The 27,825-nt window shown below is 36.5% G+C and overlaps 1 protein-coding gene across 3 annotated transcripts; it reads right to left on the reverse strand.

Moving 5' to 3' along the window:
• Nucleotides 1–632: 632 nt before the first annotated feature.
• Nucleotides 633–27,387, reverse strand: LOC123308985 (GIGYF family protein Gyf). 3 transcript variants are annotated; one of them, XM_044891815.1, is made up of 17 exons: nucleotides 27,279–27,387; nucleotides 26,820–26,933; nucleotides 26,633–26,765; nucleotides 26,278–26,575; nucleotides 22,147–22,376; nucleotides 21,810–21,968; nucleotides 21,553–21,749; nucleotides 21,267–21,498; nucleotides 12,998–13,291; nucleotides 12,669–12,746; nucleotides 7,216–7,605; nucleotides 6,537–7,066; nucleotides 6,154–6,478; nucleotides 5,756–5,897; nucleotides 5,380–5,643; nucleotides 1,112–1,341; nucleotides 633–1,020 (listed from the first exon to the last, which is right to left on the reverse strand). In XM_044891815.1, the coding sequence occupies exons 2-17, from the start codon at nucleotides 26,927–26,929 to the stop codon at nucleotides 895–897; spliced, it is 3,738 nt and encodes a 1,245-aa protein (XP_044747750.1). In that variant the 5' UTR covers nucleotides 26,930–26,933; nucleotides 27,279–27,387; the 3' UTR covers nucleotides 633–894. The 3 variants fall into 3 exon arrangements, with proteins under 3 accessions (XP_044747750.1, XP_044747751.1, XP_044747749.1); XM_044891816.1 differs by having other exon boundaries at nucleotides 26,278–26,572; nucleotides 27,217–27,374; XM_044891814.1 differs by having other exon boundaries at nucleotides 27,217–27,374.
• Between the last annotated feature and the right edge of the window lie 438 nt (nucleotides 27,388–27,825).

A 27,825-nucleotide genomic window follows, 5' to 3' on the forward strand; every position in this document is an offset into this window, starting at 1 on the left:
TGAGTTCTAGACGAAAGGCGTCATCTTTTTATATATTTATCTTAAGTACTGATAGCTTAGAAAAAAGAACAACCTTAATCTAAATCAAATGAAAAACCGCACAGTGCCCAGTCTACCGAAAAAACTTGGGGAAAACGAGGTTTGTGATGTTTACCAAATGCGAATGTAAGCGAATTTACAATCACAAAATGAATCCCCTCGCGCCTTACGTTTCTTATAATTTCAAAAGTTTTATAATTCTAGCAATCCCACGTCATTTAATATAAGGAACCGGGAAGCGCATTCGAATGGCACGAAAATCATTCTACACATTTTGTAGAATGTAGCACGATTCGTTACCAACTTTTGGACCCCAAATTTCGGGAAAGTTCTCAATTTACGACATTACTTCGTTCAAGTCAATAAGATCCATTATCAGAAATCGCGATTGACTAATCAGAGGCCAGGATTTCGACCAGCTGTCGTTGACGTGAAAGATCGCTTATACTGGCCTCCTAATCTCTTTTTGAAAGCAGAGTATTCAAGTTTTTAATGTTGGAGGCGAGACTGTAATAATAAATTAGTTTGTTTCAGAACGTTAAAAAAAAGTTGCGGGATATACCTCGATTCCTAAACTAAAAGGAGAAACAAGGTTGATGTAAAAATACTATATTTAGTCTCAATAAATGGCATTTAACTTCGACTCTTTCCACGCGAAAAGTCTCGCTTCTGCAAGTTAATAATATGCCTATAAATAAAAATATTTTTTATAAAATCAATATTTAAACAGTAAAATAGTAAAACAGGATTGTAATTTTAGACATAAATAAGCAAAGTAAACAAGTTTTTTTAAAAGGAAATATATGTATATATAAAGGTACAACTTTAACAATTTTTCTTGGTGAACAAATACATTTACGAATTATCACCATAATCTCTATCACCCACGTTTATTCGGTCAGGAGCAGAAGTCACGTTAAATCCTAGGATTCTATTATCCACTTTCAACATTTTATTCTTCTTGTTTTTCTTATTTTTACCCTGGAAAATGAAAAGCAAGAATTGAAGATTACAGTGAATATTTCAATCTACTATTCTAAGCAGAAAAATCGATCAAAAGTTCTATACCAACCTTAACCTCTTGAAATTCATTGCTATGGAAAGATGAAGGATTTATTGCAGAAGCTGGAGAACACATATCGTCCTTTGGTGCTTGATTCTTCGGCCTAAATGATCTTCTCTTCTCGAGGAAATTAGAGGCAAATTGTAAAGTTTGAGGATTGTCACCTAAGTATTCCTTGCAATAATCCCTAACGTCCATAGCAGATTCAATGTCTTTTAGGAACGTAACAAATGTTGGAACTGAAAAAAAATATCATTTACAAAATTTTTGTGCAACACCTATTAGTTCGAAATTATGTTGTAACGTGGTTAACCTAATCTCGAGCGCCAGCTATTCTTTTCAATAGGAAGAATAGCAAACCTACCAGAGTAGCTGCTAGCCAGAGACAGAGTTCGCTGTTATCTAGGGTGGTAGCGATAACGAAGAAGTCAAAATCGAATTATGTAAAAGTTTATTCACACCTTCGGAAACTAATTATATGTACAAGGGAGATATGTGTAGGTATGAAATATGAGTGATTCTATGAGCGAAAATACATTCGGGAAATCCTATCCGGTCACGAGCACTTTATGAAATTTATACCGGGTGCAGTAAAAAAAATTAAGGGTTCAATAAAAAAATGCGCCAACCAGAACTGACGGAACGAATGCTAAGGACTTGCTATACGGTATCGGTATGTAGTTGTATTTCTCCGGAAATGAAACACAATAAGGGCGGATCTGTTCGAGACTTTTATTCGCTACCCCAAGGGCTATAACGCACCATGACTGATAGCGAAGAAAAGGTCTATTTTTAGCGCAACTACGGGATTTCACTGACTACGAGCGGTATCTCTTATTCTCTGCCCCAAGGGCTATAACGCGCCATGACTGACAGAAAAGAAGAGATTTCGGATTCAACACTTATGACGCGGAACGCGGACAGGGGGGTTGACGGGAATTTCCCTTCAGTACCCCAAGGGCTTACGCGCCATGACTGATAGCGAAGGGAAAAGTCAGACTCGTGAAACAGGGTAAAGGACGATAAAATACAACAGAAAGCGATACAGTACAGCAGTGTTAAAGTTAAAGAAGTAACGGCGTAGGTCTAACAAAGAAACTGAACGGTACAGACGGGGACCTACCTCCTTTGTTTCAAGCACTCCGGAAACTCAAAGGAAAGAAAAGAAAACTAAAAAATTAATTCTAAGTAGCACTGATGCAAACACAAAATAATTATTCTTCAACGGCGAAAATACGGAAAATTAACTGAATTAAAAGAACTGAATTTAAAACAGAAGTCACCAAGTTAAAAAGCGAAAAATCGAAATACTGAAATACTGAAGCAAAGTCAAAGAGCAAGTCGAAGAACTGAAGCAAAAGTGACCGTCGCGGGGGAAAATTTGCATTTATAGGCAAATCCCCTCTCACGGTAAAAATCTGAAAATTCCAGAATGCGACAAGAATGAAAAACGTCGTCAGCTCCGGTTTATCGCATATCAACAGATGAAAAACGTCGAAATCTTCAACGGCATGTAAGAAAAACAACGCGAAACACAGATAAGCGGTTTTTTACATTTACTCTGCCTATCGGAATGAACGTACGGAATATTCGAGAATTAAAATATTTTCAAAGACGGAAATCTAAAACGAAAGAAATGCACTAAAATGAATTCCAATTTTCCTCAGAAAACTGGACTTCATTACAATGTTTCACTTAAAACTATGAAATGATAAGGTAAAACTGGCAAATACAGGGTGTTTGGTGATTCTTCTTTTTGGACAGAAGGTAGAAGTCGTCTACAGGGTCACTGGTGATGTAATTTGGGTTTCAAATGTCCCATAAGGGTATTTGTTTAGGATATATAGGGTGATTTATGAAAAAATGCTAAGCTCCCATATCTTCGTTAATATGGTAAATTTTTCGCTGATATTTCACAAGCTTGTTCCTATAGACATTCACCGTCAGCACAAGTAAAAAAAATTAAAAAATCGCAGGCCCGTATTCAAAAATTTCAATTTATTTGTCAGGTGAAAAATATCACGAGGCGCTAGAATGAGCCTGCCTTCAAGTATTCCTTCAAATCTTGAAATCTATTTTTATCAATTAATCATTTAATATCATAAAAAATTTCAAGACACAATTTGTTGTATGGGGGGTGATAATATAGTTGAATACTCAAACACTCTTATAGGTCCGGTATTTTCGCCTTCGAATAAATTTTATTCAATGTCAATAAGTATCTGTCAAATAATTTCCTATCTGAAGGATACCTTATTTCGGTGCTTTTAGATAAAATTATTCGACGAATAACAATTAATTAATTAATGTATTATAAAATAAGACACCACATTGTAGATATTGTCATAATTCCAACTAGAAAGCAAATATTTCGTGAAAATCACACAAAGAATAACCATACATCAAGAAACTAAAAAATTCAACCAATAATGACGTACCAACATTCGATCTATGACAAATAAAATCTTATTAACGAGTTTCAATGACAGATTTATTCGATGAATAACACTATCTGGAAGTGAAAAGACTGCATTTTCACTTATCCTAAGAATAAGACTTATTTATCGAATAAATTTAGATATTCGCACATGAAAGTACCGGGCCTTGAAGAAAATTTATCCTTATAAAGTTTACATTATAGTGATGAAGAGTTAATTTTGTTAGAAATGTACCAGGTGGATTATTGTTCCACATTTTCAGTTTAGTAGAATGAACAGGAATTCTGGGAGTAATTAAAGTAAGGCCCGGTACTTTCACCTTTGAATAAATTTTATTCACTGTCAATAAGTATCCGTCAAATAATTTCCTATCTGAAGGATACCTTATTTCGGTGCTTTCAGATGAAATTATTTGACGAATAACAATTCTATGAAAACACGGTATACTACTTTTCACTGATTAATGTAACATAAGAGACCGCATTGTAGAAATTGTCATAATTCCAACTAAAAAGCAAATATTTCGTGAAAATCACACAAAGAATAACCATGCATCAAAAATCTAAAAAATTCAACCAATAATGACGTACCGACATTCGATCTATGACAAATAAAATCTTATTAACGAGTTTCAATGACAGATTTATTCGATGAATAACACTATCTGAAAGTGAAAAGACTGCATTTTTACTTATCCTAAGAATAAGACTTATTTATCGAATAAAATTAGTTATTCGCACGTGAAAGTACCGGGCCTAAGTCAAACTTATCTTAGGCGAGATGTACAGGGCGTTAGGGGGGCACAATAGACCTTGAGGGCGCCGTGAGATGTTCTCTACTATCTTTGACTCGAATTTAGTGTTTTTGCTTTATCACGAATATTATTTTTCATGATTGAAACATGAAAATATTGTAATATTTTGATTTCAACATATCATAAAAAAATAGAAAATTTGTGACATTCAAACAAAAAACAGATCTTTCATTAGTTTTTTTGCTCTTCTCAAATTACTATTTGAATTTATTTTATCTCATATACCGTGTGATATTTTTCACCAGAAAAGTGAATAGAAATTTTGGAATACAGGCCTGCAATTTTTTCTATTCTTACTTTCTTGTGCTGACGGTGAATACCTATATAGGAACAAGTTTGTGAAAGATCAGCGAAAAATTTACCATATTAACGAAGATATGGGAGTTTATAGATTTAGCTTTGTTTCATAAATCACCCTATATATCCAAAACGAATATCCTCATGGGACATTTGAAACCCAAACTCTCATTCAGTTTGAGGTCTTCTATTTCCACTTAGCCTTTGTGTATATAAAATATTCAAGATAGCTGAGCTACAACCCCTGTAATTTCGACAAAATTTCATGAAATTTCTAGTACAGGACTGTGAAAGGTGACTCTGGTTTCGGAAAAACGAAATAAAACATGAACATATGACTGGACAATGAATGGTTCAGTACATCAGAGTCTACATGATTAGTTGCATCAGGCCACTTGATTTGTTGTATAGTGGGATTTGGGTTAAAAACAGTGTAACATTTTTGACTGTTGTATACACTAGTGGATGGTTCTCATTTTTATGGAAAAATTTTCGGGCTGAAATGAATGATGTTTGAAATTAATTTTAGGCCTAAAATGCCATAAGCTCAATTTGAAACAATTCCTCTTGATGTAACACTTCTAATGTCATCGATTATAGAATCAAAAGAGGAATTGATGATCTAAGAACAGAACAAAATGAAGTTATACAATTGATGTTTCATTGTTTGACTTGAACTTAATTATGTTTTTAACAATTTCAATATCTTTCAAAGAAGAATTACTTACTATCAATCTCAGAGGTTATATTAGACAAAGCCTTTGTACACCAATTCGTAAACTCATCCACAGAATTTGTCGCACCATTCTTCGATGGATTAGGCTCCTCTTTTTTGCTCTTAGGCTTGGCCTTCTGCGACTGTTGTTGATTGGTCTGTTGTTGCTGCTGTTGAGGTTTAGCGTTTGATGCACTACCTTTGGAATTATTGGACGGTTTATTATTAGTTGCAGGTTTTGCTGAAACTTCCTCCCACAAACCTGAAGTTGTTGTGGCTGCAAAAATTTTTTTCTTAAATTGATTTCTGCTAATACACAGAATTAATAAAGCATAGAGCAATAAGGGATATGATGCAGATCGAAACATTACAACCCATGAAAAACTTACTGTTATTATTATTGTATGACCACGTTGATGGATTATTTGTAGACCAAGAAAGATTTTGGGAATTCCATATGTTTCCAGTGTTTTGCACAGGGGGTAGTTCCTTTTCTTTCTGCATGGCCAACAGTTTAGCTTCTGCAGCTTGCTAAAAAAAAAAAACACATGTGTTCCAGGCGATTCAACTAGAAAAATTCCCAAAAAATGGGTGCCTAGGTTCATTTATGACTCAGTTTAAACTGCTGTTGTGACCAAACGGTTTTTTCATGTTAACGTTCGAGGCTCACACTCCTCAACATTTTTTTCAAATTTAAATCCGATTTGAAATAGTGTTAAACGAAATATTACGAAATTTTCGGAAGTAATGAACCATCGTGGGAAATTTGTGGAGTTTTACCACTTACTTTTGCCAATCGCTCTTGCTCCTCTGCCTGAATCTCTGCTAGCGATTTTACTTGACGCTGCTCCTTTGCCTTGGCAGCCCACGTGAAACTAGCAGCCGCCTTCTCTTGCTGCTGCTGAAGCTCCTGCATCTGTTTTTGTTGCTGCAGGATCAGCGCCTCTTGTCTAGCCTTCTCCTTCTCCAATTTCTGTATCTCCTGAAGACTGAGACCTTGGGACGATGACGATTGACACCAGGGGGCGATCTTGGCGTTGCGTATGGCCTGCTCTTGGGCCAACCTTGCCGCTTCCTTCTTAGCATATTCCTCTCGTTCTTTCGCTTCCTTCCTACAGTAACATAAAAAATTCAACATTGTCGAATCGGGCGATCTTAACCAATCCTTACTTTGCTCTCTCTTCCTCCGCTTTCTTCTGTTCTTCCGTTTTCTTCCTAGCTTCTTCCTCCGCCTTCCTCTGTTCCTTTAATTTCCGCTTCTCCTCCAATTCCTTGAGCCTTTTCTCTTCCGCCTCCTTTTTCGCCTTCTCGATCTCCTTCTTTATCTTCTCCTCTTCCTTTCTCTTTTTCTCTTCCGCCGCCCGTTTCTCCGCCTCTAAACGTCTCTGTTCGTTCTTCCTCTTTTCCTCGGCCTCCTTTTTCGCCTGTTTTTCTTCCTGCTCCTTTTTCTTCTTCAGTTCTTTTGTTGACACTTCGTCCTTTTTATCCTGGAGCTTCGATTGGGATTTTTCCTTTTCCACGCTTTTAGTCGGGGAAACAGATTCTTGGGGCTTCGTAACGGGGAGTTTTTCATGTTGGGTCGTTGGTATTTCTGGAAGTTTGTTGATATCCCACATCGAGAGAGCGGGTTCTTGTTGCCACTGGGGCGTTGGTATAGTTTGAGGTACCGTGTATTGACTGCTTTGCCACAGGGTGTCCAGCTATGAGCAAAATTCAAATAAGAACTAAAATTTATAGCAATGTCTTTTTTTGTCCATTTCTAACTTTTCAATCAATTAAAAAATTCCCTAACGACTCATTATACATCAGGACAGCCTACAAGAAAGAAATGAGTCAATTTCGCACATACCGAGACATTGGCAGCTTGCTGTTGTTGTTGTTTCTGCTGGTGTAATTGTTTAAGAAGGCTACTGATTGGATCCTCCGCAGGTTTTGGTACAAGATTATCGACGACGCTATTATGCGTCATCTGTCTTGGCATATTCAACGAATTCCCCAGACTTGGTCCGATACCTGGCGTCAAGCCGAGGGGATGGGTCCCGAGAACTCCAGGCAGGTTCAGACCGTCCGTCGTCAGGCCCGGCAACCTGGAAGCCAAGGGATTTGGTATGGCACTTGTGGGAGGCAACCTGTTCTGTAGCTGATGCAGGTTAGAAAGCTGTACCAATCTCGGATCGAGCGGATTGGGCATAGCCGTCGGTGCCTTATCTGCTAGAGTTGGGTTGGGAAGTTTATTCGCCTGAAAGAACACAATTTACTTCGTCTAACTCGAAATGTTAAGAAACCAGTAAGGGTTTATAATTTTCAATCATTTACTATTAGAATGGAGCACGAAAACTATCAATAACATTAGTCATTAAGACCCGGGACTGACACGAAGATGGCGCAGCCAAAGGTATGTTTTTCGGTAGTATCAACTATCTAAGAATACGTTTAAAATTTTCATGAGATTCTATCAAGCCGTTGTCGAGATATCGAAGATTAGGTTATGTTGCATTCTCTTTTGGCTTAAACCAATGTGTTGATCGAACACATAATGGTGAACTTGAGTCATGTTTCCTATCACGATGCCAACCTGAGACGAATAAAGGACCTTCTTGAGGAACAACAACTACCCCAAAAATTTTGTCAACCATTGTATACAGTCATTTTTCGCAAACCATGGCCGTACAAGTGTTCAAGAGACTACATCAGATAGCCGATACTTCAGATTTCCCTTCATACAGGGCCTTTCACAAGCAATTAATGGTGCCCTCAGTAACAACACCCAGTTGGCGTACTATAATGTAAAAACCACCAATTGCCTGTTTACACGGTTGAAGGATCCTACACTGTTGAACATGTTGTCAAATGTGATATTAATCTTAGAACTGATTGTTTGGGTTTATGCGCTATATATCATAACATCCTAAATTTATTTTCCCGACACAGAATTTAAATGTGTGTGACTCTATTTTGATTTTAATTGTATCATTTGTTTCTGTGTGTATGTTTGCTTGTTGGGCTGGGAGCGTCGCGTCATTCGAGTTTATTCGACAATTATCAAAAACTAGTTTTCGTACGCCAGCGTAGCACGCAAATATTTGTTTATTTTACCATCATATGACATAGCAATACGTTGACTTGTGCGATTATTTATCAAATGAAATTTCAATTTCCACAAAGTTTGAATGAAGGATTGACGGACGTTTTTCCACTTCCGATATATTATAATGTTACATTCTTCATTGGTATTGTAGGTATTTATCTATGAGTTTCTTTGTAGAGCTTTGAAGAAGCAACAATTAATAAATAAATAAATAATGTGCTTTATTTCAGATAAAGTGTACACATGACATTGAACACTTGAAGTGAAACAGGGTCATTTTCTGCTTTTTAGTCTGTGTTCCATAAAGTCTTCCACACTGTAGGGTTCGATTTCAAGTAGGAGTTTGAAGATGAATTTCTTGAACTGTTGTAGAGTCCATTCTCCTCTCAGTTTGTGAGCTATCTTATTGTAATAACGAATACATCTGTATTCAGGTCCCTTTTCAGTGAGGCTCAATCTGTGTCTTGGATATTTTAGTGCAGTTGTCCTCGTATTGTAATTACTTACTGTTTTCTCTTCGAAGTAGTGCTTGTTCTTGAATGTAAATATCAGGCATTCTTGGATGTGTACAGCAGGAGCAGTCAAAAGACCATTTCTTCTGAAGACTTCCCTACATGATTCCGTCCTCCTCATCCTCCAGATCATTCTGAAGGCTCTCTTCTGCATTTTCAGCACTCTATGTAGGTTGTATGAACTACCATAGAACATGATGCCATACCTAAATTTCGATTCGAACACTGCCTGGTATATTGTTCTTAGTGAGGTTGTGTCCAGATATTTATTGAGGACTCCCAAGGTGTAGCAGATGGTACCCAGTTGATTGCAAAGGTTGGAAATGTGCTCTCCCCAGTCAAGGGTTTCCTCAATAGTGAGGCCTAGGAAGCGACAAGATTTAGTCAGTTCTAATGTGGAGTTAGACAGTGAAATGCTGGTAGGCGCTCGGGAACCGGAATTAGCTGTCCTGAATAAGATGGCACTTGTTTTTTCAGAATTCATGCACAAACCGTTTGCTTTAAACCACTGGCTAGCACGTTGAGTTTACCATTTCACACAGTTCTGGGAAGGTCTTGGCCAATACAGTGAAGTTTGTGTCATCTGCATAATTCACTGTCCTAACCATGGTTTCATCGAATATGGTACTTAGGTCATTTAGAAAAATGATGAAAATGATAGGGCCCAATATGCTACCCTGCGGAACTCCAAGCTCTGTGAGTTCTTCTTCCTAAACTGTTGTTTTTCCATTCTGAGAGATCACCACTCTCTGCCTGCGGTTTGCTAAATATGATTGAAACCAGTCTAGCTCGTTTCCTTTTATGCCATATGCCGAAAGTTTATGGAGAATAATTAAGGATTCCTGAAATGAACTCAAATACTGCTGTCTGAGTTGATCTACCTCTTACATAACCATGTTGTGTGGGTGAAAGGATCTTTTCTTTTACAAGGTATTCTACTGGTTGAGTGCAGATTGTTAGTTCCAATATTTTGGAAAATGTTGTTAGGAGGCTGATGGGTCTATAGCTTTGAGAATCGTTAGGTTCACCCTTCTTGAATATTGGTTTGATCAGTGATTCTTTAAGAACATCTGGAAAAATACCATATCTTATAGACATATTAATTAGATAAGTTAGAGGGGACGCTATTTGCTCTGCACAATCTTTTACCAGTTTCATTGGGATACCATCACATCCGTAGCTGTTTTTATTCTTCAACATGGAAATCATTTTCTTGGTCTCTTCTTCAGTCACCGGTCGTAGTTTGAATGTAGAATTTGCTCCTGTTATGTTATGGTTGCTTTGTGAATATTGGGTTTTTGTTCTGTCTTTTGCCACATGTGAGTAAAAGGTATTGAATAAATTCGCTATTTTTGTTGGATCTCCTGGTATTTCAGTGTCGGGAGTTGTGATTCCCTTAATTTTCTTGACTGTCTTCCAAAGGGTTTTGCTTTTGTTATCTGATTCCAGTATTTCCCGTTTATAGTTCTCGGATTTTTCCTGTCTAAGAATGCTGTCATACTCTTTTTTTGTTTCTTTATAGGATTCCTTAAATGCAGGATTGTACAGCTTACATGTGTGCAAGATATCCAGTCTAGTCTTGCAGTTTTTCAGCCTCTCACTTCTTGGTTTGGGTTGTTTTCGGGAAGATGTCCGGATTTCCTTGATTGGACAAGAAAAGTTTAATTCTGTCTTGAAGACGTTCACAAACCGCGCCCACAAAGTACTGACTAAGTTGCGAAACGTCGCTTAAAGGAATGAATTAACGTCTCTCATTTAAACTTATTCCACTCTCAAGACAATTTATCCATATCATTAAAAATATCTAGTAGTCCAATCAAATTAAGGTTAATACTCAGTATGAGAGATAATGAGATGGAAACTTGTATACACCTCCATTTTGAAGTTTTAAAAGTTGTTTCAAAAGTCTCTAAAATCTCGTGTCTGCGTTGTATTCAAGGTCTAAGTCAAAAAATTAGTTTTTTCGGCTATTATTTCGGTTTCTATGGCTCCACTGATGTTAACAAATAATGTCATAGTTGTAGAGCATAAAATTCGCGAAAAATTTTGTCTAAGACCTACTTTGATAAGGTCAACCATTTGTAAACAAGAGGGCAGAAAGCGTGCAAAAATTCATTGTGTAGAACCCAACCTCTTTATTTGGGATTTATTCACTTAAGATCAACTTTAATTCATTAATATAAAATTGGGATAACTATTAGAGCGTACTGATTTATCAAGATTTATCTAAAATAAACGAACGGTACAGGTAGAGCGACTGATATTATGTGCTATGTTGTTTATATGTTATTTGAGTCTTATAAGAAAGACTTGCTTATTGGGCAATAAAGGAAGTCTGGGTACTATCTTCAATTTTGAATAATTCTCGCATCTTCGTTGAGATGATTCAATATTTTGAATATTTTTTTTTTTTTAATAAAATACATATTATTTATTGTATATTAAAACTAACCACAGTTTTAGTATGTAGAGTTCAGTTCATTATTTACAAATTACAAGACGATCTTAAAAAAACTATTCCTACTATTCCGAGCGAAAAAATGGTAATGCGATTGGTCAGATTTTTTGCCGAACGGTCCAGAGGTGTAGTCCCCTTCATCTGGATGTCATAAACGAAAGACACAAGAGCAATCCGAACAATCCGAGGTAATTGCCGAACGCGGTTAATTTGTCATTCAGAGATTAGTGTTATTTGATGTTACTTCACTACTGCTAAGGGAAATATTGGGTTTTCAGCTGAAAACAGAATATCCTCCTTAACAATATGTCTTTCAGTTAATGAGTTTCTAATCACACAAAAATGTATTATTAAAAGAATACATGTGTCACATGTTGTTGAATACAATGTATTACACAGGGATGCACGGTTGACCTTGCATTAGTATGTACTGTTAAGGGCTATCTCAAAAACGGTTGACCGTATGAAAAAAGGGCTGAGATGAAATTTGTCGCAAATTTCAAGCTCTACAACTTTGATAACTATAACTATAGGTATCGATAACTGGACTGTAGGTATCGTACAATTCACTTCAACCAAGCCTTCCCGGATATAGATTCAAACGAGGTTTTCTCCCTATTTTGCGATGCAGAATATACCATTGAATTTTTTTAACCTAATTTCCGTACAGCCTGTATATGAAGGTCGTATCTTTTTTTTTTTAATACACATCACCAAGCTGATACCCTCAAATACACATCATGATTATTTTCCAGGGATATGGTTGACTATCGATGATAAAAAATGGCCATGTTCTGTGGATTACCGTAGTTGATCCAATTTTCTCCAGATTATAGGATGAGAAAAACTCATTGTTTTATCCTTGGCCAGCCTATTGCACAGGTGGAAAATCGGCGTTCAACATAGCTCGACTTCAGTTCATAGGAAATCCAAGTTCCCTTTTTTTGAAAGATTCCCAACATTTTAAAACGATATGATATTTCTTCTTGAGGCACTTATAATGTAAGTGAAGTTCTTGCGTTTGATAATCGACTGTTGCCGGATGTTATTTGATTTTCTGATTAAATTTCATCAAGTTTCCCACACAACTATAACGAAAAAAAGGCGGACTCCTTTACAGTGATCAATTCCAAAGATTCGTAAATCAAATTTTGCAGATTTTATTTGGGCGTGAAAAAAAAAACACGAAATAATCGCGATATCTCTGACATACGGCTTGCATCAATCTCAATATATGTACTTACTTGTTGCATTTGATTTATCATGTGCATTAATGGATTTGATGTATTTGATTGATGAATGTATGGGAGTTCCTGGGACACCTGAAATGAAAAGAAATCACACTTATCCAAATCGAGAAGATTTATTATTGCAAATGTAGGTACTTATCATATTTATTAACGGACAAATTTAAAAAAATAGTATCGTCGATTATCGTGAATTAATTGGAAAACGACAATAATAATATACAGGAAGAGTGAAAAGTAACGCAGATACCACTCTAAATTGTGATACTTTTCATGAACAATTGAAAAATTGATAGTGATGAGGGCTATTGTATTTATTAACTTACTTGGGGGTGCATGATCAGTCTTTGAGCTGCAACTTCTTGCTGTTGCTGGAGAGTTAAAGTGTTCCAGGGTTCTGGGATGGCAGGCCTGGTTTGGGCCTGCCTGAGAGCCATTAGATACTGATATTGTAGAAGTTCCGGTTCGGGCAGAGTGGTGGGGTCAGGTTTCAAGGGCGCGAAACGTTTAGTGCCCAAAAACGGATTCGCTCCATCGCACAGAGCCACGAGTTCACCAAGTAGATAGAACAATTCGTCACAAGGTCGCCTGACCTTAAGCTGACTATTGAAGTAACCCGCCTAAAAAAATTAGGAACTAATTAGGGTGCATATTGTGCGGGAATGATTTTTGGAAGTTTTCTTCCCAATATTTCAAGTAAATATATTCTATATAATTTTACATGTTAAAAAAATTAATTGGTAGAAGCCTTTTCCTTTGTTCCCGTTCTTCCAAGCTCGGTTGTTCTTTCCTTTGAGCTTGGCAAAGACTGACAAGTCACGGATCGCTTCGAAGCCTGCGACTAACGAGGAACGTCGTAAAATTTTATGGTCGTTGCTGTTGCTGCTTGCCAGTGTGGCCAGTCCATGCACCAGTATCAGTTGTTTCCTTAAAAGGGCCAAGAGTTTTTCAAACTCGGACCTAAGGCCCGTTTTTGTCGAGACGACTATTACTGCTATCGATCAACGACGATCGTACTCTGGCATTTGGTCATACTGGTAGGTTAACAGACCTTCCACAGTATACAGTGCATGATGTCTGGCTTGAAGCCCCATCCTTCACCAAGAACCTCCGAGTAGACCAAAAGATCGCATCGACCCTATTTGTTCCACTGTAGTTTGCGATCCAATATCACAACAAAATATCGAACTTGCTCGCATAGTGTGAGCTGAATTCAAAAAAACTGAGGGAAGATGACTTGATAACTATATTATAATATTTCATTCCTGCATCCCGTTACCGGGAATAAATCTAGAAAAAGACAAAAAAAATAGTGCTTATAATTTCTTAGGGCTAATTGCGACTGTGTACCCTCCTGTGACTGAAGAGACCCAACCGTGACCTACATATCCTTCCACACTCCGGGCATGAATGGTCACCAACAGTGGTACCACGATCGATCGACAATCTATCGACAACTTATCGATGTCGAATTCGATGAGGCGTTGTCGGCAATCTAATTACACCCGACAGTTTTCGTGTTAACAAGATGTTCATACAGAGAATACTGATCATATTTGGTACAAATTTTCATCTATTCGACTTAAAGGTAAGGCAGGAAAAAAGGGGAAAAACGGGATTATTGTCGAGTCGTGCGCTTGTAGTGAGCTTGTGGTACGTGGGCTGATCTGGCCGCCACTGTATCCTTCTCGAGTCTCCATTATAAGGATTACCGGCCACCGAATGCGAAGTTGAGCGAAGCTAAGCGTTTTCAATGCTAAATGACAAGCTACGTCAGTCGATTCGTAGCTTGTCACTTATATTAGCATTGAAAACGCTAAGCTTCGCTCAACTTCGCATTCGGTGGTCGGTCACCCTAACTGTGTACCAAAGACCTCGACTGTGACCTGTATAACGCTAGTTGTTCCCAGTTATGATTGGCATTAACTGATTTTAGGGATTGATGTAGTGTATCCTTAAACCGCTTATACCGACCTCCTAGTTTCCGGGCTCCCTCTGTGAATTCGCCATTCAGAGCTATTTTGGGGAGTCTTGTGTCTTGCATCCTCAGAATGTGCCCGGTCCATCTGAGTCGGGCCCTTGTTACTTGAGTCTTAATTGTTGTACAACTCGCGCGTTGCAAGACTTCTGTATTCGAAACTTTGTGGAACCATCTGATGTGCATTATTTGTCTTAGATGACGTTGTTGCGTTTGTTCTAGTTGTCTAATATGTCGTCTGTTGGGCATCCACCTTTCGCTTTCGTAAAGAAGCGTTGGGAGGACCACTGCTTTGTACAACAGCTGATTTGGTCTTCAGATTGAGGTCGTGATTTCGAAACACTCTGTCCTTAAGCTTCCAGAATGCTCGTGATGCCGAATTGATACGGTTGTGTATTTCCGTGTCTAGATTAGCCCCAGTATTTATGAAGCTTCCCAAGCATTTGAACTGCTCGATCTGTTATAGAGTTTTATTCTCCAGGCTGATATCTGTTTGAAGGCTTTCTGGCGGACTTACCAGGATTTTGGTTTTGTCGATATTGAGTCTAAGGCCTTGAGCTTCGTATATATGTTTATAGGTGTCCAACATTATTTTTAGATCCTCTGAGCTGCTAGCGATAAGTTCTCAGTCGTCTGCATTGAAGTTGTACGAGCTCTGATGCTGAGGTGTCAGGGCTTCAGATGTAATATTCAGAACTCAAAAAAGGGCCATAAGAATTATCAACAAACTTAGCTATAGAGCATCCTGCAGAGGTTTTTTTAGAAGCAGTGGTTTGTTAACTTTTGCTGCAGTATATATTGAGGAATGTCTCATGTTTCTTTTCAAGAACCGAGAATACTTCAGAGAAAATTTACCATCTCATGCTTACAATAGTAGAAGCTGCAATTTTGTGTACCCCATTCATAGACTGACAGTTACAGAGAAAGGAGCCAAGTATGCTTGTATGAAGCTTTTTAATAGATTACCTCTACATTTCAAGCAAATGGACAGCAAATATGTTTTCAGGAGAGAATTACACAAACTGTTAATTGAGCTGGAGCCTTACACTGTGCTAGAGTACCTAAATGCTTCTTTGTAATTTTGCTGAGTAAAGTTTCTATATTTTTGTTTTTGACATTATTTCGTTCTGATGATACATAAGTATATGTGTATACATGTATTGGATTCTCGAAATAAACATTACTACTACTACTACTACTACTACTGATGCGCTTCAGGTTAATTAGGCCTCCATCAAATCTGAATCTTATTCCAACACCTCTTACAGGCATACTCATGTCAGCAATCAGCAACTATTAAAACAGCTATGACGAAAATATTGAACAGTAAAGGCGGCAACACGCAACCTTGTTTTATTCCAGAGTTTGTTGAGAAATGGTCGGTTGTAGAGCCATTATGCTGCATTCTAGCGGTGTTGTTGGTATGGAGGCTCTTGCGCACTGCTAAGAATCTTTCGGGTACTCCAAGGCGTCCCATGCTTTTCCATAGCGCTCTCTGATTCACAGAGTCGAAGGCCTTACTTAAATCGCTGTATACTGTATAGTTCCTTGATTCTTGATTGTTGTTCACGGGCCTTCTCTTGCAGCTGTCGCAGTGTAAAAATTAGGTTCACCTTACCTCGATTTGGTCGAAAGCCGCACTGGGATTCAGGTAATAGCTTTTCTAAGAGTGGAATCAGACGATTAGCCATAATCTTCGAAAGAATTTAACCGGCCACACTAAGCAACGATATGCCCCTGTAATTGTTGCAATTTGACGTATCGCCTTTGTTCTTATAGAGATTGATAACTAAAGCGTCTCTGAAGTCTTGTGGCACATCTCCTTGTTCCCAGATCTTGCGGAATAGTGTGAAGACAATGTCTTCACCAAGGACTTTGAAAATCTTCGCTGGAACGCTGTCTATTATGATTTCCGACATTGATAATGACATCAAGCGATGTCATCGGACTATAAGCGGGGAGCTGGTCTAAAATGGATAAATCCGAGTCGTAATTTTGATTCAAGACCTGTGAGTGCTCCTTCCATTTTTCGAGGATTTTTCTATCCTCAGTTAGGATAGCTCTATGAGCATCTTTTATAGGAAAGTTAGCTTTTCTGCTTGGACCATAAACATAAACATTGTAGTCATGGTTATCGGCGTAAGCTTATATTTCCCTAGCTTTTTCTTTCCACCAGATATCTTTAATTTTTTTTATTTCTTGACGGACCTCGCGTTTTATGTTTATAAGACTTTTTGGGGCTGCAACATCCCCAGGCTTGTTAATTGCTGTTTTCATCGCTTTGTTTTTGGCTCCAAAAGGTGTGCGATATGAGTTTAGCTATCGGCGAACCAGTTTGGGGATTTTCGGGAGCGTTCTGTGCCCAGTATTTTTTCGCTGTATTTGAAAGAGATGATTCGAAGCGGAGCCAATGACTCTCAATGTCGTCGTTATAATCCGATGGTGTTAGGCTATCTTTGACGGCAGCTGTGAATCTTTCTTTAGTAGAAGGGTTTTTTACTTTGAAGATTTGAAGGCGCTTTCTTAGTAACTTTGGCTTGCGTTGGTATTTTGGGAGCATTGAAATCTTCATTCTCGAGATTACCAGCCTATGATCTGCTCTGGGTTTAGTGACCAACACCTCTTTGAGATCTTTTCTTCTCACGATTACATAGTCGAGAGTATGCCAATATCCTAAGCGCTGGTGGCGCCAGGTCCCTCTTGAATTGGGTCTCGTAATAAAATAGGTGTTCGTTATACACAGATTGTGTTCTGCACAAAAAGCCAGCAGACGTTCTCCGTTCTGTGCCGTTTTTCCCTATTATTCCTGGCCACAGTTCTGAGTCTTGACATCTACCCACTCTGGCGTTGAAGTCTCCAAGGACAAAAGACAAAAGCACATTTTTCACTTGAAATGGTGGAACATGAAATATTCAAATATACAGGGTGTCCCAAAACTAATGAAACAAACGTCACACCACGATAGAGTAGATCAAATACTATCGAATGACACCAACATTAGTTGAGCGAAAATGTACCGTTTCTGAAAAACCTAACCTAAAGTTGCCGATTTTCGAACTATTTTTTCAATCACAAGGCCAATTTGTGATTAAGGATAGCGTTTTTCTCCACATTATCACCCCTATAGAGGAGGTTTATTCTGAGTAATAAAAATCATGTAGAAAAAACAATTGTTTTGATTTACATTTCCCAGGTGACCATATCTCATAACAGTTATGAAGCAGAAATGTATCCCGCGCTCCTTGTTTTATAACAGATATATCACACTAAGAGTACAAATACAGAACGCTTATGTAGCAGCTATGCTCCTATGTCCGCCTCAAACAAGGAACACATCTCCTTTCTGAAAGGAGCATAAATAGTTCAAACATTGATCATGCAAATATTTGTTTCATGGGAGATCTATATATATTACCTTCATGTGTTATGTTTATTATGTTTCATTTGTTATTAAAAACGCTTTCAACAAAAAGATGAAAAATTATGGAAATTAATATAAACTATTGCAATAATAATGAACTCGAATTTTGATTTTTCAAATAGTGTGTGTTTATCAATCATTCTTGAAAATAAAATTAAAAAAAATCTCACATCAGTTCGGTGAGGTATGTGAACGAATGAACTAATGTTCAAAAACAATATATTTTCATAAATTTCAGATTACCAAATAAGTGCACACGTTAATAAAACTAGAAAGAATAAATTACATCATGCAAACTGCTGGGTTCATGATTATTGTTCTCCAAGAAAGATTAGGACATGCTTTTCTGGTCTTTGCACTTTCCTGCATTCCATAAAAAGAATAATCAACAGTTCGTTAATCTTTTGGCTTAGGTCAAAAAGTTTTTAGAAGAATTTTTTCCATGTTATGCGTTATGAAAAAGATAAGAATACTATATGCATATTTCATATCTTTCTGAAGAAAAAATTTTCAATATAGGTATGTGATTTATTCATTTATTTCTACAAATGAGGTACATGCAACACGTGAGAAAATAACCTATATCGAAATTTACATCAAACAGGCATTATTTATTCAAATATAATCTTTATATGCTGGATATAATAAAACCATAGCCTATTATGTTTTATAGGACTGCTATGAAAATACGAGAAATGATTTATTGACCTACAGTTCGATATCCACAGCACTTTCTTTTCAGTAATTCACCATTTCACTGGAAAATCACTATGACACACAAATAACTTATCAAACGTTCAATATCTGCACTTCACTTTCAGTAATCCACTATTCAACAGACAAAACGTCTAAATAATAATAAATAAATATCGAAACGACAGCAGTATCAATAGCATTTCTCACAATCCTCCATATTTGTTTACGTTTTACAGCGCCCTCGAAGGTAGTTAAAACGCTTATGGTGTCATGCTCTGTCGATCATCTCAAAATGATACATGGCAAATAAAGAACAATGTTACAAATATGTTACGTGGATATCTTGGAGCGGGTACATGAAATTCACAAAATGTGGATATAATTTAAATACAGCACAGGTACATCCCAAATATCGTATCAGACACGTAATGGTTACAGAAAAATAACACATAACAAAGTTCACCATTCGATCTCCCGAGAAAACATAACAGATATGTTACTGGTCACCTGGGTTACTTAGGTTATAGATTAACTACTTGAAATAATTTCAATTAGGGGAGATAAAACAATAATTTTAGTTCAATATAATTTAAAATCGATATCCTTTTTCACATACTGGACCTGTGATTAAGAAAAATACTTCGAAAATGGGCAACTTTAGGTATTTTAATAAAATTCTGATTTGGAAACGGTACATTTTCGTTGAACTAATGTTGGTGTCATTCGACAATTATCGAATGAATTCTTGCGTGAGGAAATGGCACTTTGCGCACATGTTAGAAACAAAATTTTTCCTACGAGCGTTTAAACCTTTTTATGGTATTATGGAAGATGGAAGATTATCATGCGTCAAAGTCGACAGACGCACAATATTCAACATTTACCCTTAAACAAGATACGCTAAAAAATTAGTTGTTTTTTTGTTTCTAGCTAAAATAGATAGAATAGAAAAAGTCTGGTTGTACAGTTCAAATTTGAATTCAGCTCATTTTTGACACTTCCGTTCAATTTTGTAAGATTAAAGGTGAACTCGAACTCAGCCTTTTTTTTAACTGTACAGGCTGGGCAAAATTGGTGATATCCGAACTACAACTTTTTAACCCAACGAGATAGAGGAAAATCAATGTACCATTCATGTCGTTTTTTTTTCGAGAAACTAATAATGCCATCAACTGCATTCCTCTATCTTCTTTTGTTTTCGAGTTATAGGCCAAAATTGAAATTTAAGCGATTTCAACTTTGATCATTATCTCCGTTCCTAGGATATTGAAATAAAAACATTATACAGACACTTTTTTGATAGCAATCCAGTGGCGTACTATGATTTTTCCCAACAGGTATATTTGTTGAGCTACAACATGAAGTTGTGTTTTTTCTCATGGAAAGAGTCATTGAAAATGACCTAGAAAGAATCGCCATTTTTTTTTCGTTTCAGAAATATATCATACATCTATATCGCCCTCAGATTCGTTCAGATATTATGAAAAATACAGTTTGTATTTATGTTCAATTTAAAATGAAGAGTAATCAAATCTCGTAATTTTAGAATATTTCCACAATTCCGCCAATAATGACTTCGAATTCTAATAACTGACAGTTGTTCTAAACCGAGATCAAACCATGGAGGATTGAGTCAAGTATTCAAAAGCTAAATAATAATTAAACCATGCGTAGAGAAATATTATTGTGTGATTCAGTCTACTTTACTCAATCATTTGAAATTCACATATAAACTATATTTTCATAATATCATAATAATATAAAAAGTGTATGTATAATGTTTTTATTTCAACATCCTAGCTCAAACAGGAACGGAGATAATGATCAAAGATGAAATCGCCCAAATTTCTATTTGGCCTATAACTCGAAAACAAAAGAAGATAGAGGAATGCAGTTGATGGCATTATTAGTTTCTCGAAAAAAGACGACATGAATGGTACATTCATTTTCCTCTATCTCGTTGGGTTAGAAAGTTGTAGTTCAGGTATCACCAATTTTGCCCACCCTGTACAACCAGGCCATAAAGGTGGAACGGTTTCTCACATAGCATATTTAATTTTAACTTTATTCACGTCGTGCCGTTGGAAAACAAAATAATTTAGTTCAACGCCGGCCGCGCGAAAATGAAACATTACCGAACCGTCATTGTTTACAATGGCTAATTTTGTGAAAAATTCATACGAATTTAATTGGTGAGTATTGGAACTAACATTGATTTATTTTATACTGGTTTTTTAAGACCTTTACTGTCAGTAGGTCGAATGAATCGGAAAGAACCATTTCATAAAAAATCGTCCAAGTTACTCAAGAGAAACCGAACTGGTCAATATTCCAAATAAAAAGATATGGTCAAAATAAGAACAACCTGGAATAGTTGGCTTGGAAAATTTCAGTCATCATTGATGGAAAGATTGCAAAGTGATCAGTTTTTGGTGCCTCAACTCTGAATACTAAAGCACAGCAACTAGTAGTAACAATGTGGGAAAAAATGTTTACTGACCTTATACCACTCTGCCATTTCTGCACTTGAAAAGGGCCCCTGCATCTGCCCCTGCGGATCTTGATAGAACCACTGATCTTGGATTGGGGGCCCCAAATTTGGAGGAGGCTGAATGTTAGAGGAATTGCTCGGTTCCGCAGTTTTCGCCATTTGCGCCTTGGGAGAATCGTCATCAACCAGTTTTATTATGCTGTCCTCCTGTATTTTGAAATCATCTTCCACTCTAGAATCCCTAAATCAAGAATTTGATGAAATTTTAAAAGATAAATCTTTCCCACGAACTCACTTGTTATTGGGGGCCGAATTTGCTTCTCTGGAATTTTCGTTACTTCCTAGTGTTTTTTGCTTGTTTGGTATTTCTTTCATTTTTTCCCTCCTTTGTTCCTGTTCTTCTTCGCTCTTGTGTTTGGGTGATTGTGCTCGTTTGTCGGGTTCTGATACTTTCTTGATTTCCGCCTTAACACCTTTTTCCAAACCCTTATCCTGAATGTGATTGGAATTATGGATATACTTGGTTCTGGAAATTTTATTATTTTCGCTTACCTTCATAATACAATTATTATCTTGTTGGGTTTTTGACAGAGAAGCTACAGATTTTGAAGTTTGTAACGAAGAGAAAAATCCTTTGTTTGGCGTAATGTGTTGTTGAGAGCTTGATTTTTGTAATACTGTTTCTTTCCTGGTGATTGATTTTCCCTCACCCTGTTGAACAAGATTTCTATCATTTTAATTTCAATCTTGCTGAAGTGAAAATGAAAAACTAATGATGCATTTGTCATTTTCCTTCTATGGAAATCGACTAAAATTTTACTTGACATAGAAATTTTTGAAGCTACCTGTTTCATATAAAAAAAGGCAACAAGACGAAAATAAACCTCACCGGTTCTTCATCTGAGTTATGGAATGCCCCGGTGGAGTCGAAAGTACCTCCACCGTCGACATTGGCCATAGCCCATTCCGGTAAATGATCCTCGTCCCAAGATCTTCTCATGTTATTGTTTCGATTTCCGTCGTTCCAGCCCATGCGATTTACTCGACCATCGGGATTTCCACTGTGTCTTTCAATTCTTTCATCAGGCTCGCCATCACCTCCCCTCCAACTGGACCTACCTATAAAAAATTTATTTTGATAAATTTCATAGTTCAACCATTAAAATCTCTGAATTAGTTCCTCAAATTCAGCACACGGTTTCTTATGGAGAAGCAAATACGGAAATGTGCTACATCTTTGAGGAATAGCCTGAATTACGAACTGAGTCAGTTGAAAAGTATAAATTACCATGCGAGAGGTAATATTAGGAATATCGAATAATTTTCAGTTATTCCTGAATTTCAGCGCAATTGCATATAAAGTCCTTGCGTTATTCAAGGATTCAGTTACCAAAAATCTCTGATGGTTCCTGAGATATCTCGAAAAAACTTGAAAATCAAGATGACCATTTTTTCTTCATAACTCATTTATTTTTGGAAATAACTACACGAAATTCGGTGTGTAGTCATAATCCTATATAGCGATTATACTGGTGTACTACTTTTTTGTAATTTAAGCCACCCTTTATTTTTAACGGTTTTCAATATTCCTATAGTCAGCCTCTAAATAGTTCTAACTAAGATGTCATCTTAGTTCTAACCCTGTATAAAGACTTGAATCGCTGATGTCACCCTGCCGCTGTTTTTATCGAAATATGTTGAAAAACCGTTTTCAAGTTTCATAAACACTCAAGTTCAACTTTTTTTTTTCATAAAAAACAACTAAATTGGCAAAAAAAGAAGGGGGATGACATCAAGACGTCCTTTAACTTCAATTAAAAAAAAAATCAAGGCTTTGCGTGAAAAATTAAAAGCGTAAATTGAGAACTAGTAAATGGAGATTCTTGAGGTAGTACTTTCCCTTAACAGTTCACATGAATTCATCCCTAAAAATAATAATTCCACAAGTGTACAGTGAGATTCATCGCCATGGTCGCTATTTTGAGGTGAAAATTTGCATGTTGGGGTTTCGACAATGAACTCTGCAACTTCCGCTTGTAGCTACCGGAAACAGCCTACTACTTTCTACATATATCTTTGAATAGTTAGATAGCTGATTTGATGGCAATTTCAATAGTATGACATAACTTGGGTAGAAACACAACGTTTTATGAGTTATCGGAGTTCTTATGAAAAAATGGGCTAACAATTTTTTAAATATTTCTGTTTCTTTTCGATAAATTTTCACTACTTTCAATTTTGCAATTCTGTATTTATTTTATTTATTTATTGAAAAAATTCATCCAACAGACAAAGGCCCAATTACCTACAGGTGTACACAAAAGTAAAAGAAAACGGAACGTAAGACATCGACAATGATAAACCAGACAAAAACGGAAAAAGAAATGCAGTCAGGAAAAAAAATACATTCATTACTCTCAATTCCTCAGTGAGGGGATCACCGAGCTCCTGAACTGGGACAGTGATAAGAAAAATATATCAACAGCCCTAAGACTGTTATGAAGAAATGATTATAGGAATTAGGTACTTCAATGTGAAATGTAGATTGTGTTATGCATCTGAGTATCAACTTATGTATGTTACCTTATTTGAATTCATATGAATTCCGCCTTAATAATGAATAAATATACTGAGCAACAAAATAATAGCGCTTATTTTTTTAAATTTTTTAAAAAGCAATTAAATTTAAAATGAATTGTTAATTTTATGAACTGACAAATGAACTATCCAGCAAATCAATAATGATACAATACAATCGGTTTTTAAGCATTCCTTCTTTGACATTCTTGAATTTCGCTGGCTAGTAAGGCAGATTATTGAACAACGCAGCAAATTTGACGAAGACATTTTTTCTATTCTTTCATCAAAAATTCGAACTCTATCTTGCTTTTGACGATTAAACACCTGTTCAAAGTTCGTTATTTCCAAAATCATCGACATAACCGAACTTTCAATTTCCGAATTACAATGAAAATTGATCTTCACAGAGTTGTATTCAGCCAAAGTAACCAATTTTTCGAATTTCACAGAAATTTTTTATTTTTGAATATCAAATTATTCGGAAAAGGGGCATTACCAAAATGCTCAAATATTCATTAGTGAGCGTTCACTTTTTCCATTTTTTTTTTCTCAACAGCCTGTATCTTTTGAACCGAGCAGAATTGAGAAAAATGGTAAGGAGAAAAAGTGTTTCATGTGACCTTGGGAAATATATGTTCCATTCAAAGACACACATTTTATAGTCCGTCAGCTGAGAAATGATCATAAGGATGTTGGCGAAGCTTTTGATGTAAACAATTCTGTGTTTAATAATACATATGTCTATGGTGGACGCCTCCTTGCATGCAAAGCTATGAAACCGTGTCCAAGGAGTGTTGGTGCATGAGTAAGTTGTCTAAAAACATGGTGAGTGCGCTGATTAGATTTTGTTTTTCCAATTTTGTGAATATGGGATGTTTCATTTTTCCTACTGTAGGTAGTGACAACTTATTGTCAATTGATATTTGAAAATAATTAGAATAGGTTATCTATGATTTGAATACATTCCTACAACTTAAGAATGTGTTTTATTCATAAGCGATTATTTGTGTGAAAATGTATTAGTTTCGAGAAATAGTGTTCCATTTCGTCAACGTGTTCAGTGTTCTGTGTGGACAATCAAAATTGACACCTAAGGAATTCAGCCTAGTTGAACGATCACTCTTAGTTGTTGGAATTTGAGGCAAAACCAACCTTAGATTGATAGTCGAAACGAATACAGCTGACAGCTTTATGGTAACTTCAGGCTTCAGCCATATTTAATTTGAGCAACTGTATTGGAATTAGGTAAAAGGTACTTTCGTTTGCATAAAAAGTGTAGCATTTTTGTACACTCGATTCTGGTATTCATTTGCTGATTAAATTTACACCAGTGTAGAGGAGGTGTAGTTTATCTACATCTCCTTTTGACTATGTGTAGATAAACTACACTTCCTCTACACTGGTGTAAATCACATCGAGTACAGAAAAGTACTACACTTTTTATGCAAACAAAAGGACCTAATGTGATTTCTAAGCATGTATTAAGAAACGATCTATATTCGAGTCTGTTTCAATATTCTTCAGTATAGTGAAAACTCTTTTTCCGTCATCTGAATATATCGGATATTTCGCCAATCCACTGTATTTATTGAAATCAGGGAGCGCAGGAGAGCCTGGAGCAAGCACATGGAAAGAATGACGCGTAACAGAATGGCGAGAATAGCATGGGATAAAATCCCGGAAACCAGGAGACCTATAGGTAGACCACCTAAAAGATGGAGAGATTTCAACATCCAATGAGTTGGAAAAGACAGGCTCCGTCTTTTCTTTTTCTTATATTTGCAGGGATTTATAACGTCTTGTTATACTGGCTTTTTCCAAATCGAGCACCCAGTGTATTATTGACAAATGAACTTTCAAATTTGACGTTCTTTCTAGGTAGCATTTCAAATTATTTTTTGAATAAATGGCAGATGAAAGCTTATGAGAAACTGTTTCTCAGGAGCACAATGCACAACCTCAAATCTTTCTCATGAAATTTGTTACCCAAAAGATATTTAAAGTTATTTTATACGGAACCGTATCAACTAGGGCAAGAAAATTCCTGACAACATCGCTTCAGAAAAAAAGAAAATACATAGAGCTAACAATTGAACTTGAGGTGACACATTTCCCCTCTTAGGTATCCCAGGATACCTGTTTAATGGGTCAAAGATCCGGTGATCAGCCCTCAGATTAGGCAAGAACAAGAATTACCATTACCTATTTTATGAAAAGCAAAGAAGACCTATGTATATGCAATCAACACCATATTTCCAACAGGGCCACATACAGAAGAATTAAGGATCACATCTTTGTCTTCTAGACTCTTACATCACGCTTTGAATTACTGTCTTCCTTTTTGTATTCCCCAACATACAAATTTTCCAGGAACTATCACTCATCCACTTTTCTATAAGCAATTTTTTCCTAGTTTTTAGATAAAAATAAAATTATTTACCCCACTTGTCATGGGAAGGTCTGGCGTGGTTCAGATTCCTCCATCCGTCATCATCGTCATTTAGCCTGTTCCTTCTCCAGTTATCATTCGTTCCTCTTGGGTTATATTCTTTCCTGGGGCTCCATTCCGTCTGTTCTGCACTTGTGCCCCAGCCACCATCGTATGTTGTGGCTGGTCTGGCATAATTCTGATACCCACCTCTACCCCCTCTACTGACTCTTCCACCTCTATCCAAGGGACCCACCCGACCTCTGATGGAACCAGCTAGAGTACTAGGTCTTGACTGCCATCCCCTCTGCTAATCAAGTTACAGTTTGAAAACTAGCTAAATGTGAAATCACTTGGTTTTCTTTACCTCTTCATCTGTGTTAGGAACAAGGGCAAGTGGAAAAAGTGTTGTTTCCGAAAACAAAGTTCTGAATCCCACTAAGGACTCAGGGGGCTTTAAATTTTTATCAAACAAGGCCAACATCTCCTCTCTACCGTATCTGAGAAACAGAACTGTGAAATCGAAGATATCTTTGTTAACCAAATATACTTACCGATAATCAGCCAGCTGATAATTTTTTCCCACACTGTTATTTCCTGTAGTTGTACCCTCTGAAGAGAGGTTACGAATCCAATCAGGACCAAAATTCATCGAGTCAGTCATAATGCTGAAAATCATTCAGAAATAGGTGAACTTATGGCAACAGTTGGAACTCAAACTCAAGTAAAAATGGAGGAACTAGTTAACTATTAATAGAACTAGTTACACTAGACCTATAAAAATAAGTGGGTGATAGATAAGAAGATGAACGGATTTGAATACTAATTTCTAGGCTGTAGAATATTATTTAAAAATACGATATCCAATCCAAGGCCCAGGTCACATCTTCATTATTTCATAAATATGACTTCTAGGATTTTTTCAAGCTCAAATAGCATGAATTCACTTACGATTAAATTAACTGTTCAAAACAGTATTCACTTTACTCGTCTGAGATTTAAGGAATCTTTACCTGCAAGTAAAATCGCTTTAAAGAAACTTCGAAATAATGGTCAACAATAAATGGCTGCTGTGAATTGTAGGTTATCGCGCATGTGCTCACACGTCAAATAACATAACGAAAGAAAAATTCCTAGTATCTAGATGGCATGAAACATTTTTGTTCAATTTCATGGTACCATTTTTCTGAATGAATACAATCCGAAATATTGAATCGAGTATTCACATCTCACTGTCTATATGCTCACCTTCTAGAAAATATTAGATTATTCATTTAAATCCAAATTACTTAAAAACTCATCATTTTGAAATTTCATTCAAATGAACCAGAGATATAGCGGAGTTTGCGCTTTTTGATTTGACACTGAAGAAAATATTAATTCGAACAAAAGTAGATAACTAACAGAGATATAGATATTCTATATCTCTGATAACTAATCAATTTCGGAAAAAAAAATAAATAGAAGATTGTCTTCAGAAACGCAAGTTTTTTTTTTAATTTAATCAACAAATTCCAGAAATAAAGCTTATTCCTTCACGTTTTTACTGTTGGGATTGAA

Source organism: Coccinella septempunctata, chromosome 3 (genome assembly GCF_907165205.1).
Source record: "Coccinella septempunctata chromosome 3, icCocSept1.1, whole genome shotgun sequence".
Classification (NCBI taxonomy): domain Eukaryota; kingdom Metazoa; phylum Arthropoda; class Insecta; order Coleoptera; family Coccinellidae; genus Coccinella; species Coccinella septempunctata.

Excerpts from the sequence above, each read along its gene's own strand:
- LOC123308985 (XM_044891815.1), bottom strand. The coding sequence starts at position 26,929 with ATGACTGACTCGATGAATTTTGGTCCTGATTGGATTCGTAACCTCTCT. Across the intron at positions 21,499-21,552 it reads AATTCGGCCCCCAATAACAA|GGATTCTAGAGTGGAAGATG; the intron begins GTGAGTTCGTGG and ends TTCTTGATTTAG. Across the intron at positions 12,747-12,997 it reads GACTGATCATGCACCCCCAA|GTGTCCCAGGAACTCCCATA; the intron begins GTAAGTTAATAA and ends TTTTCATTTCAG.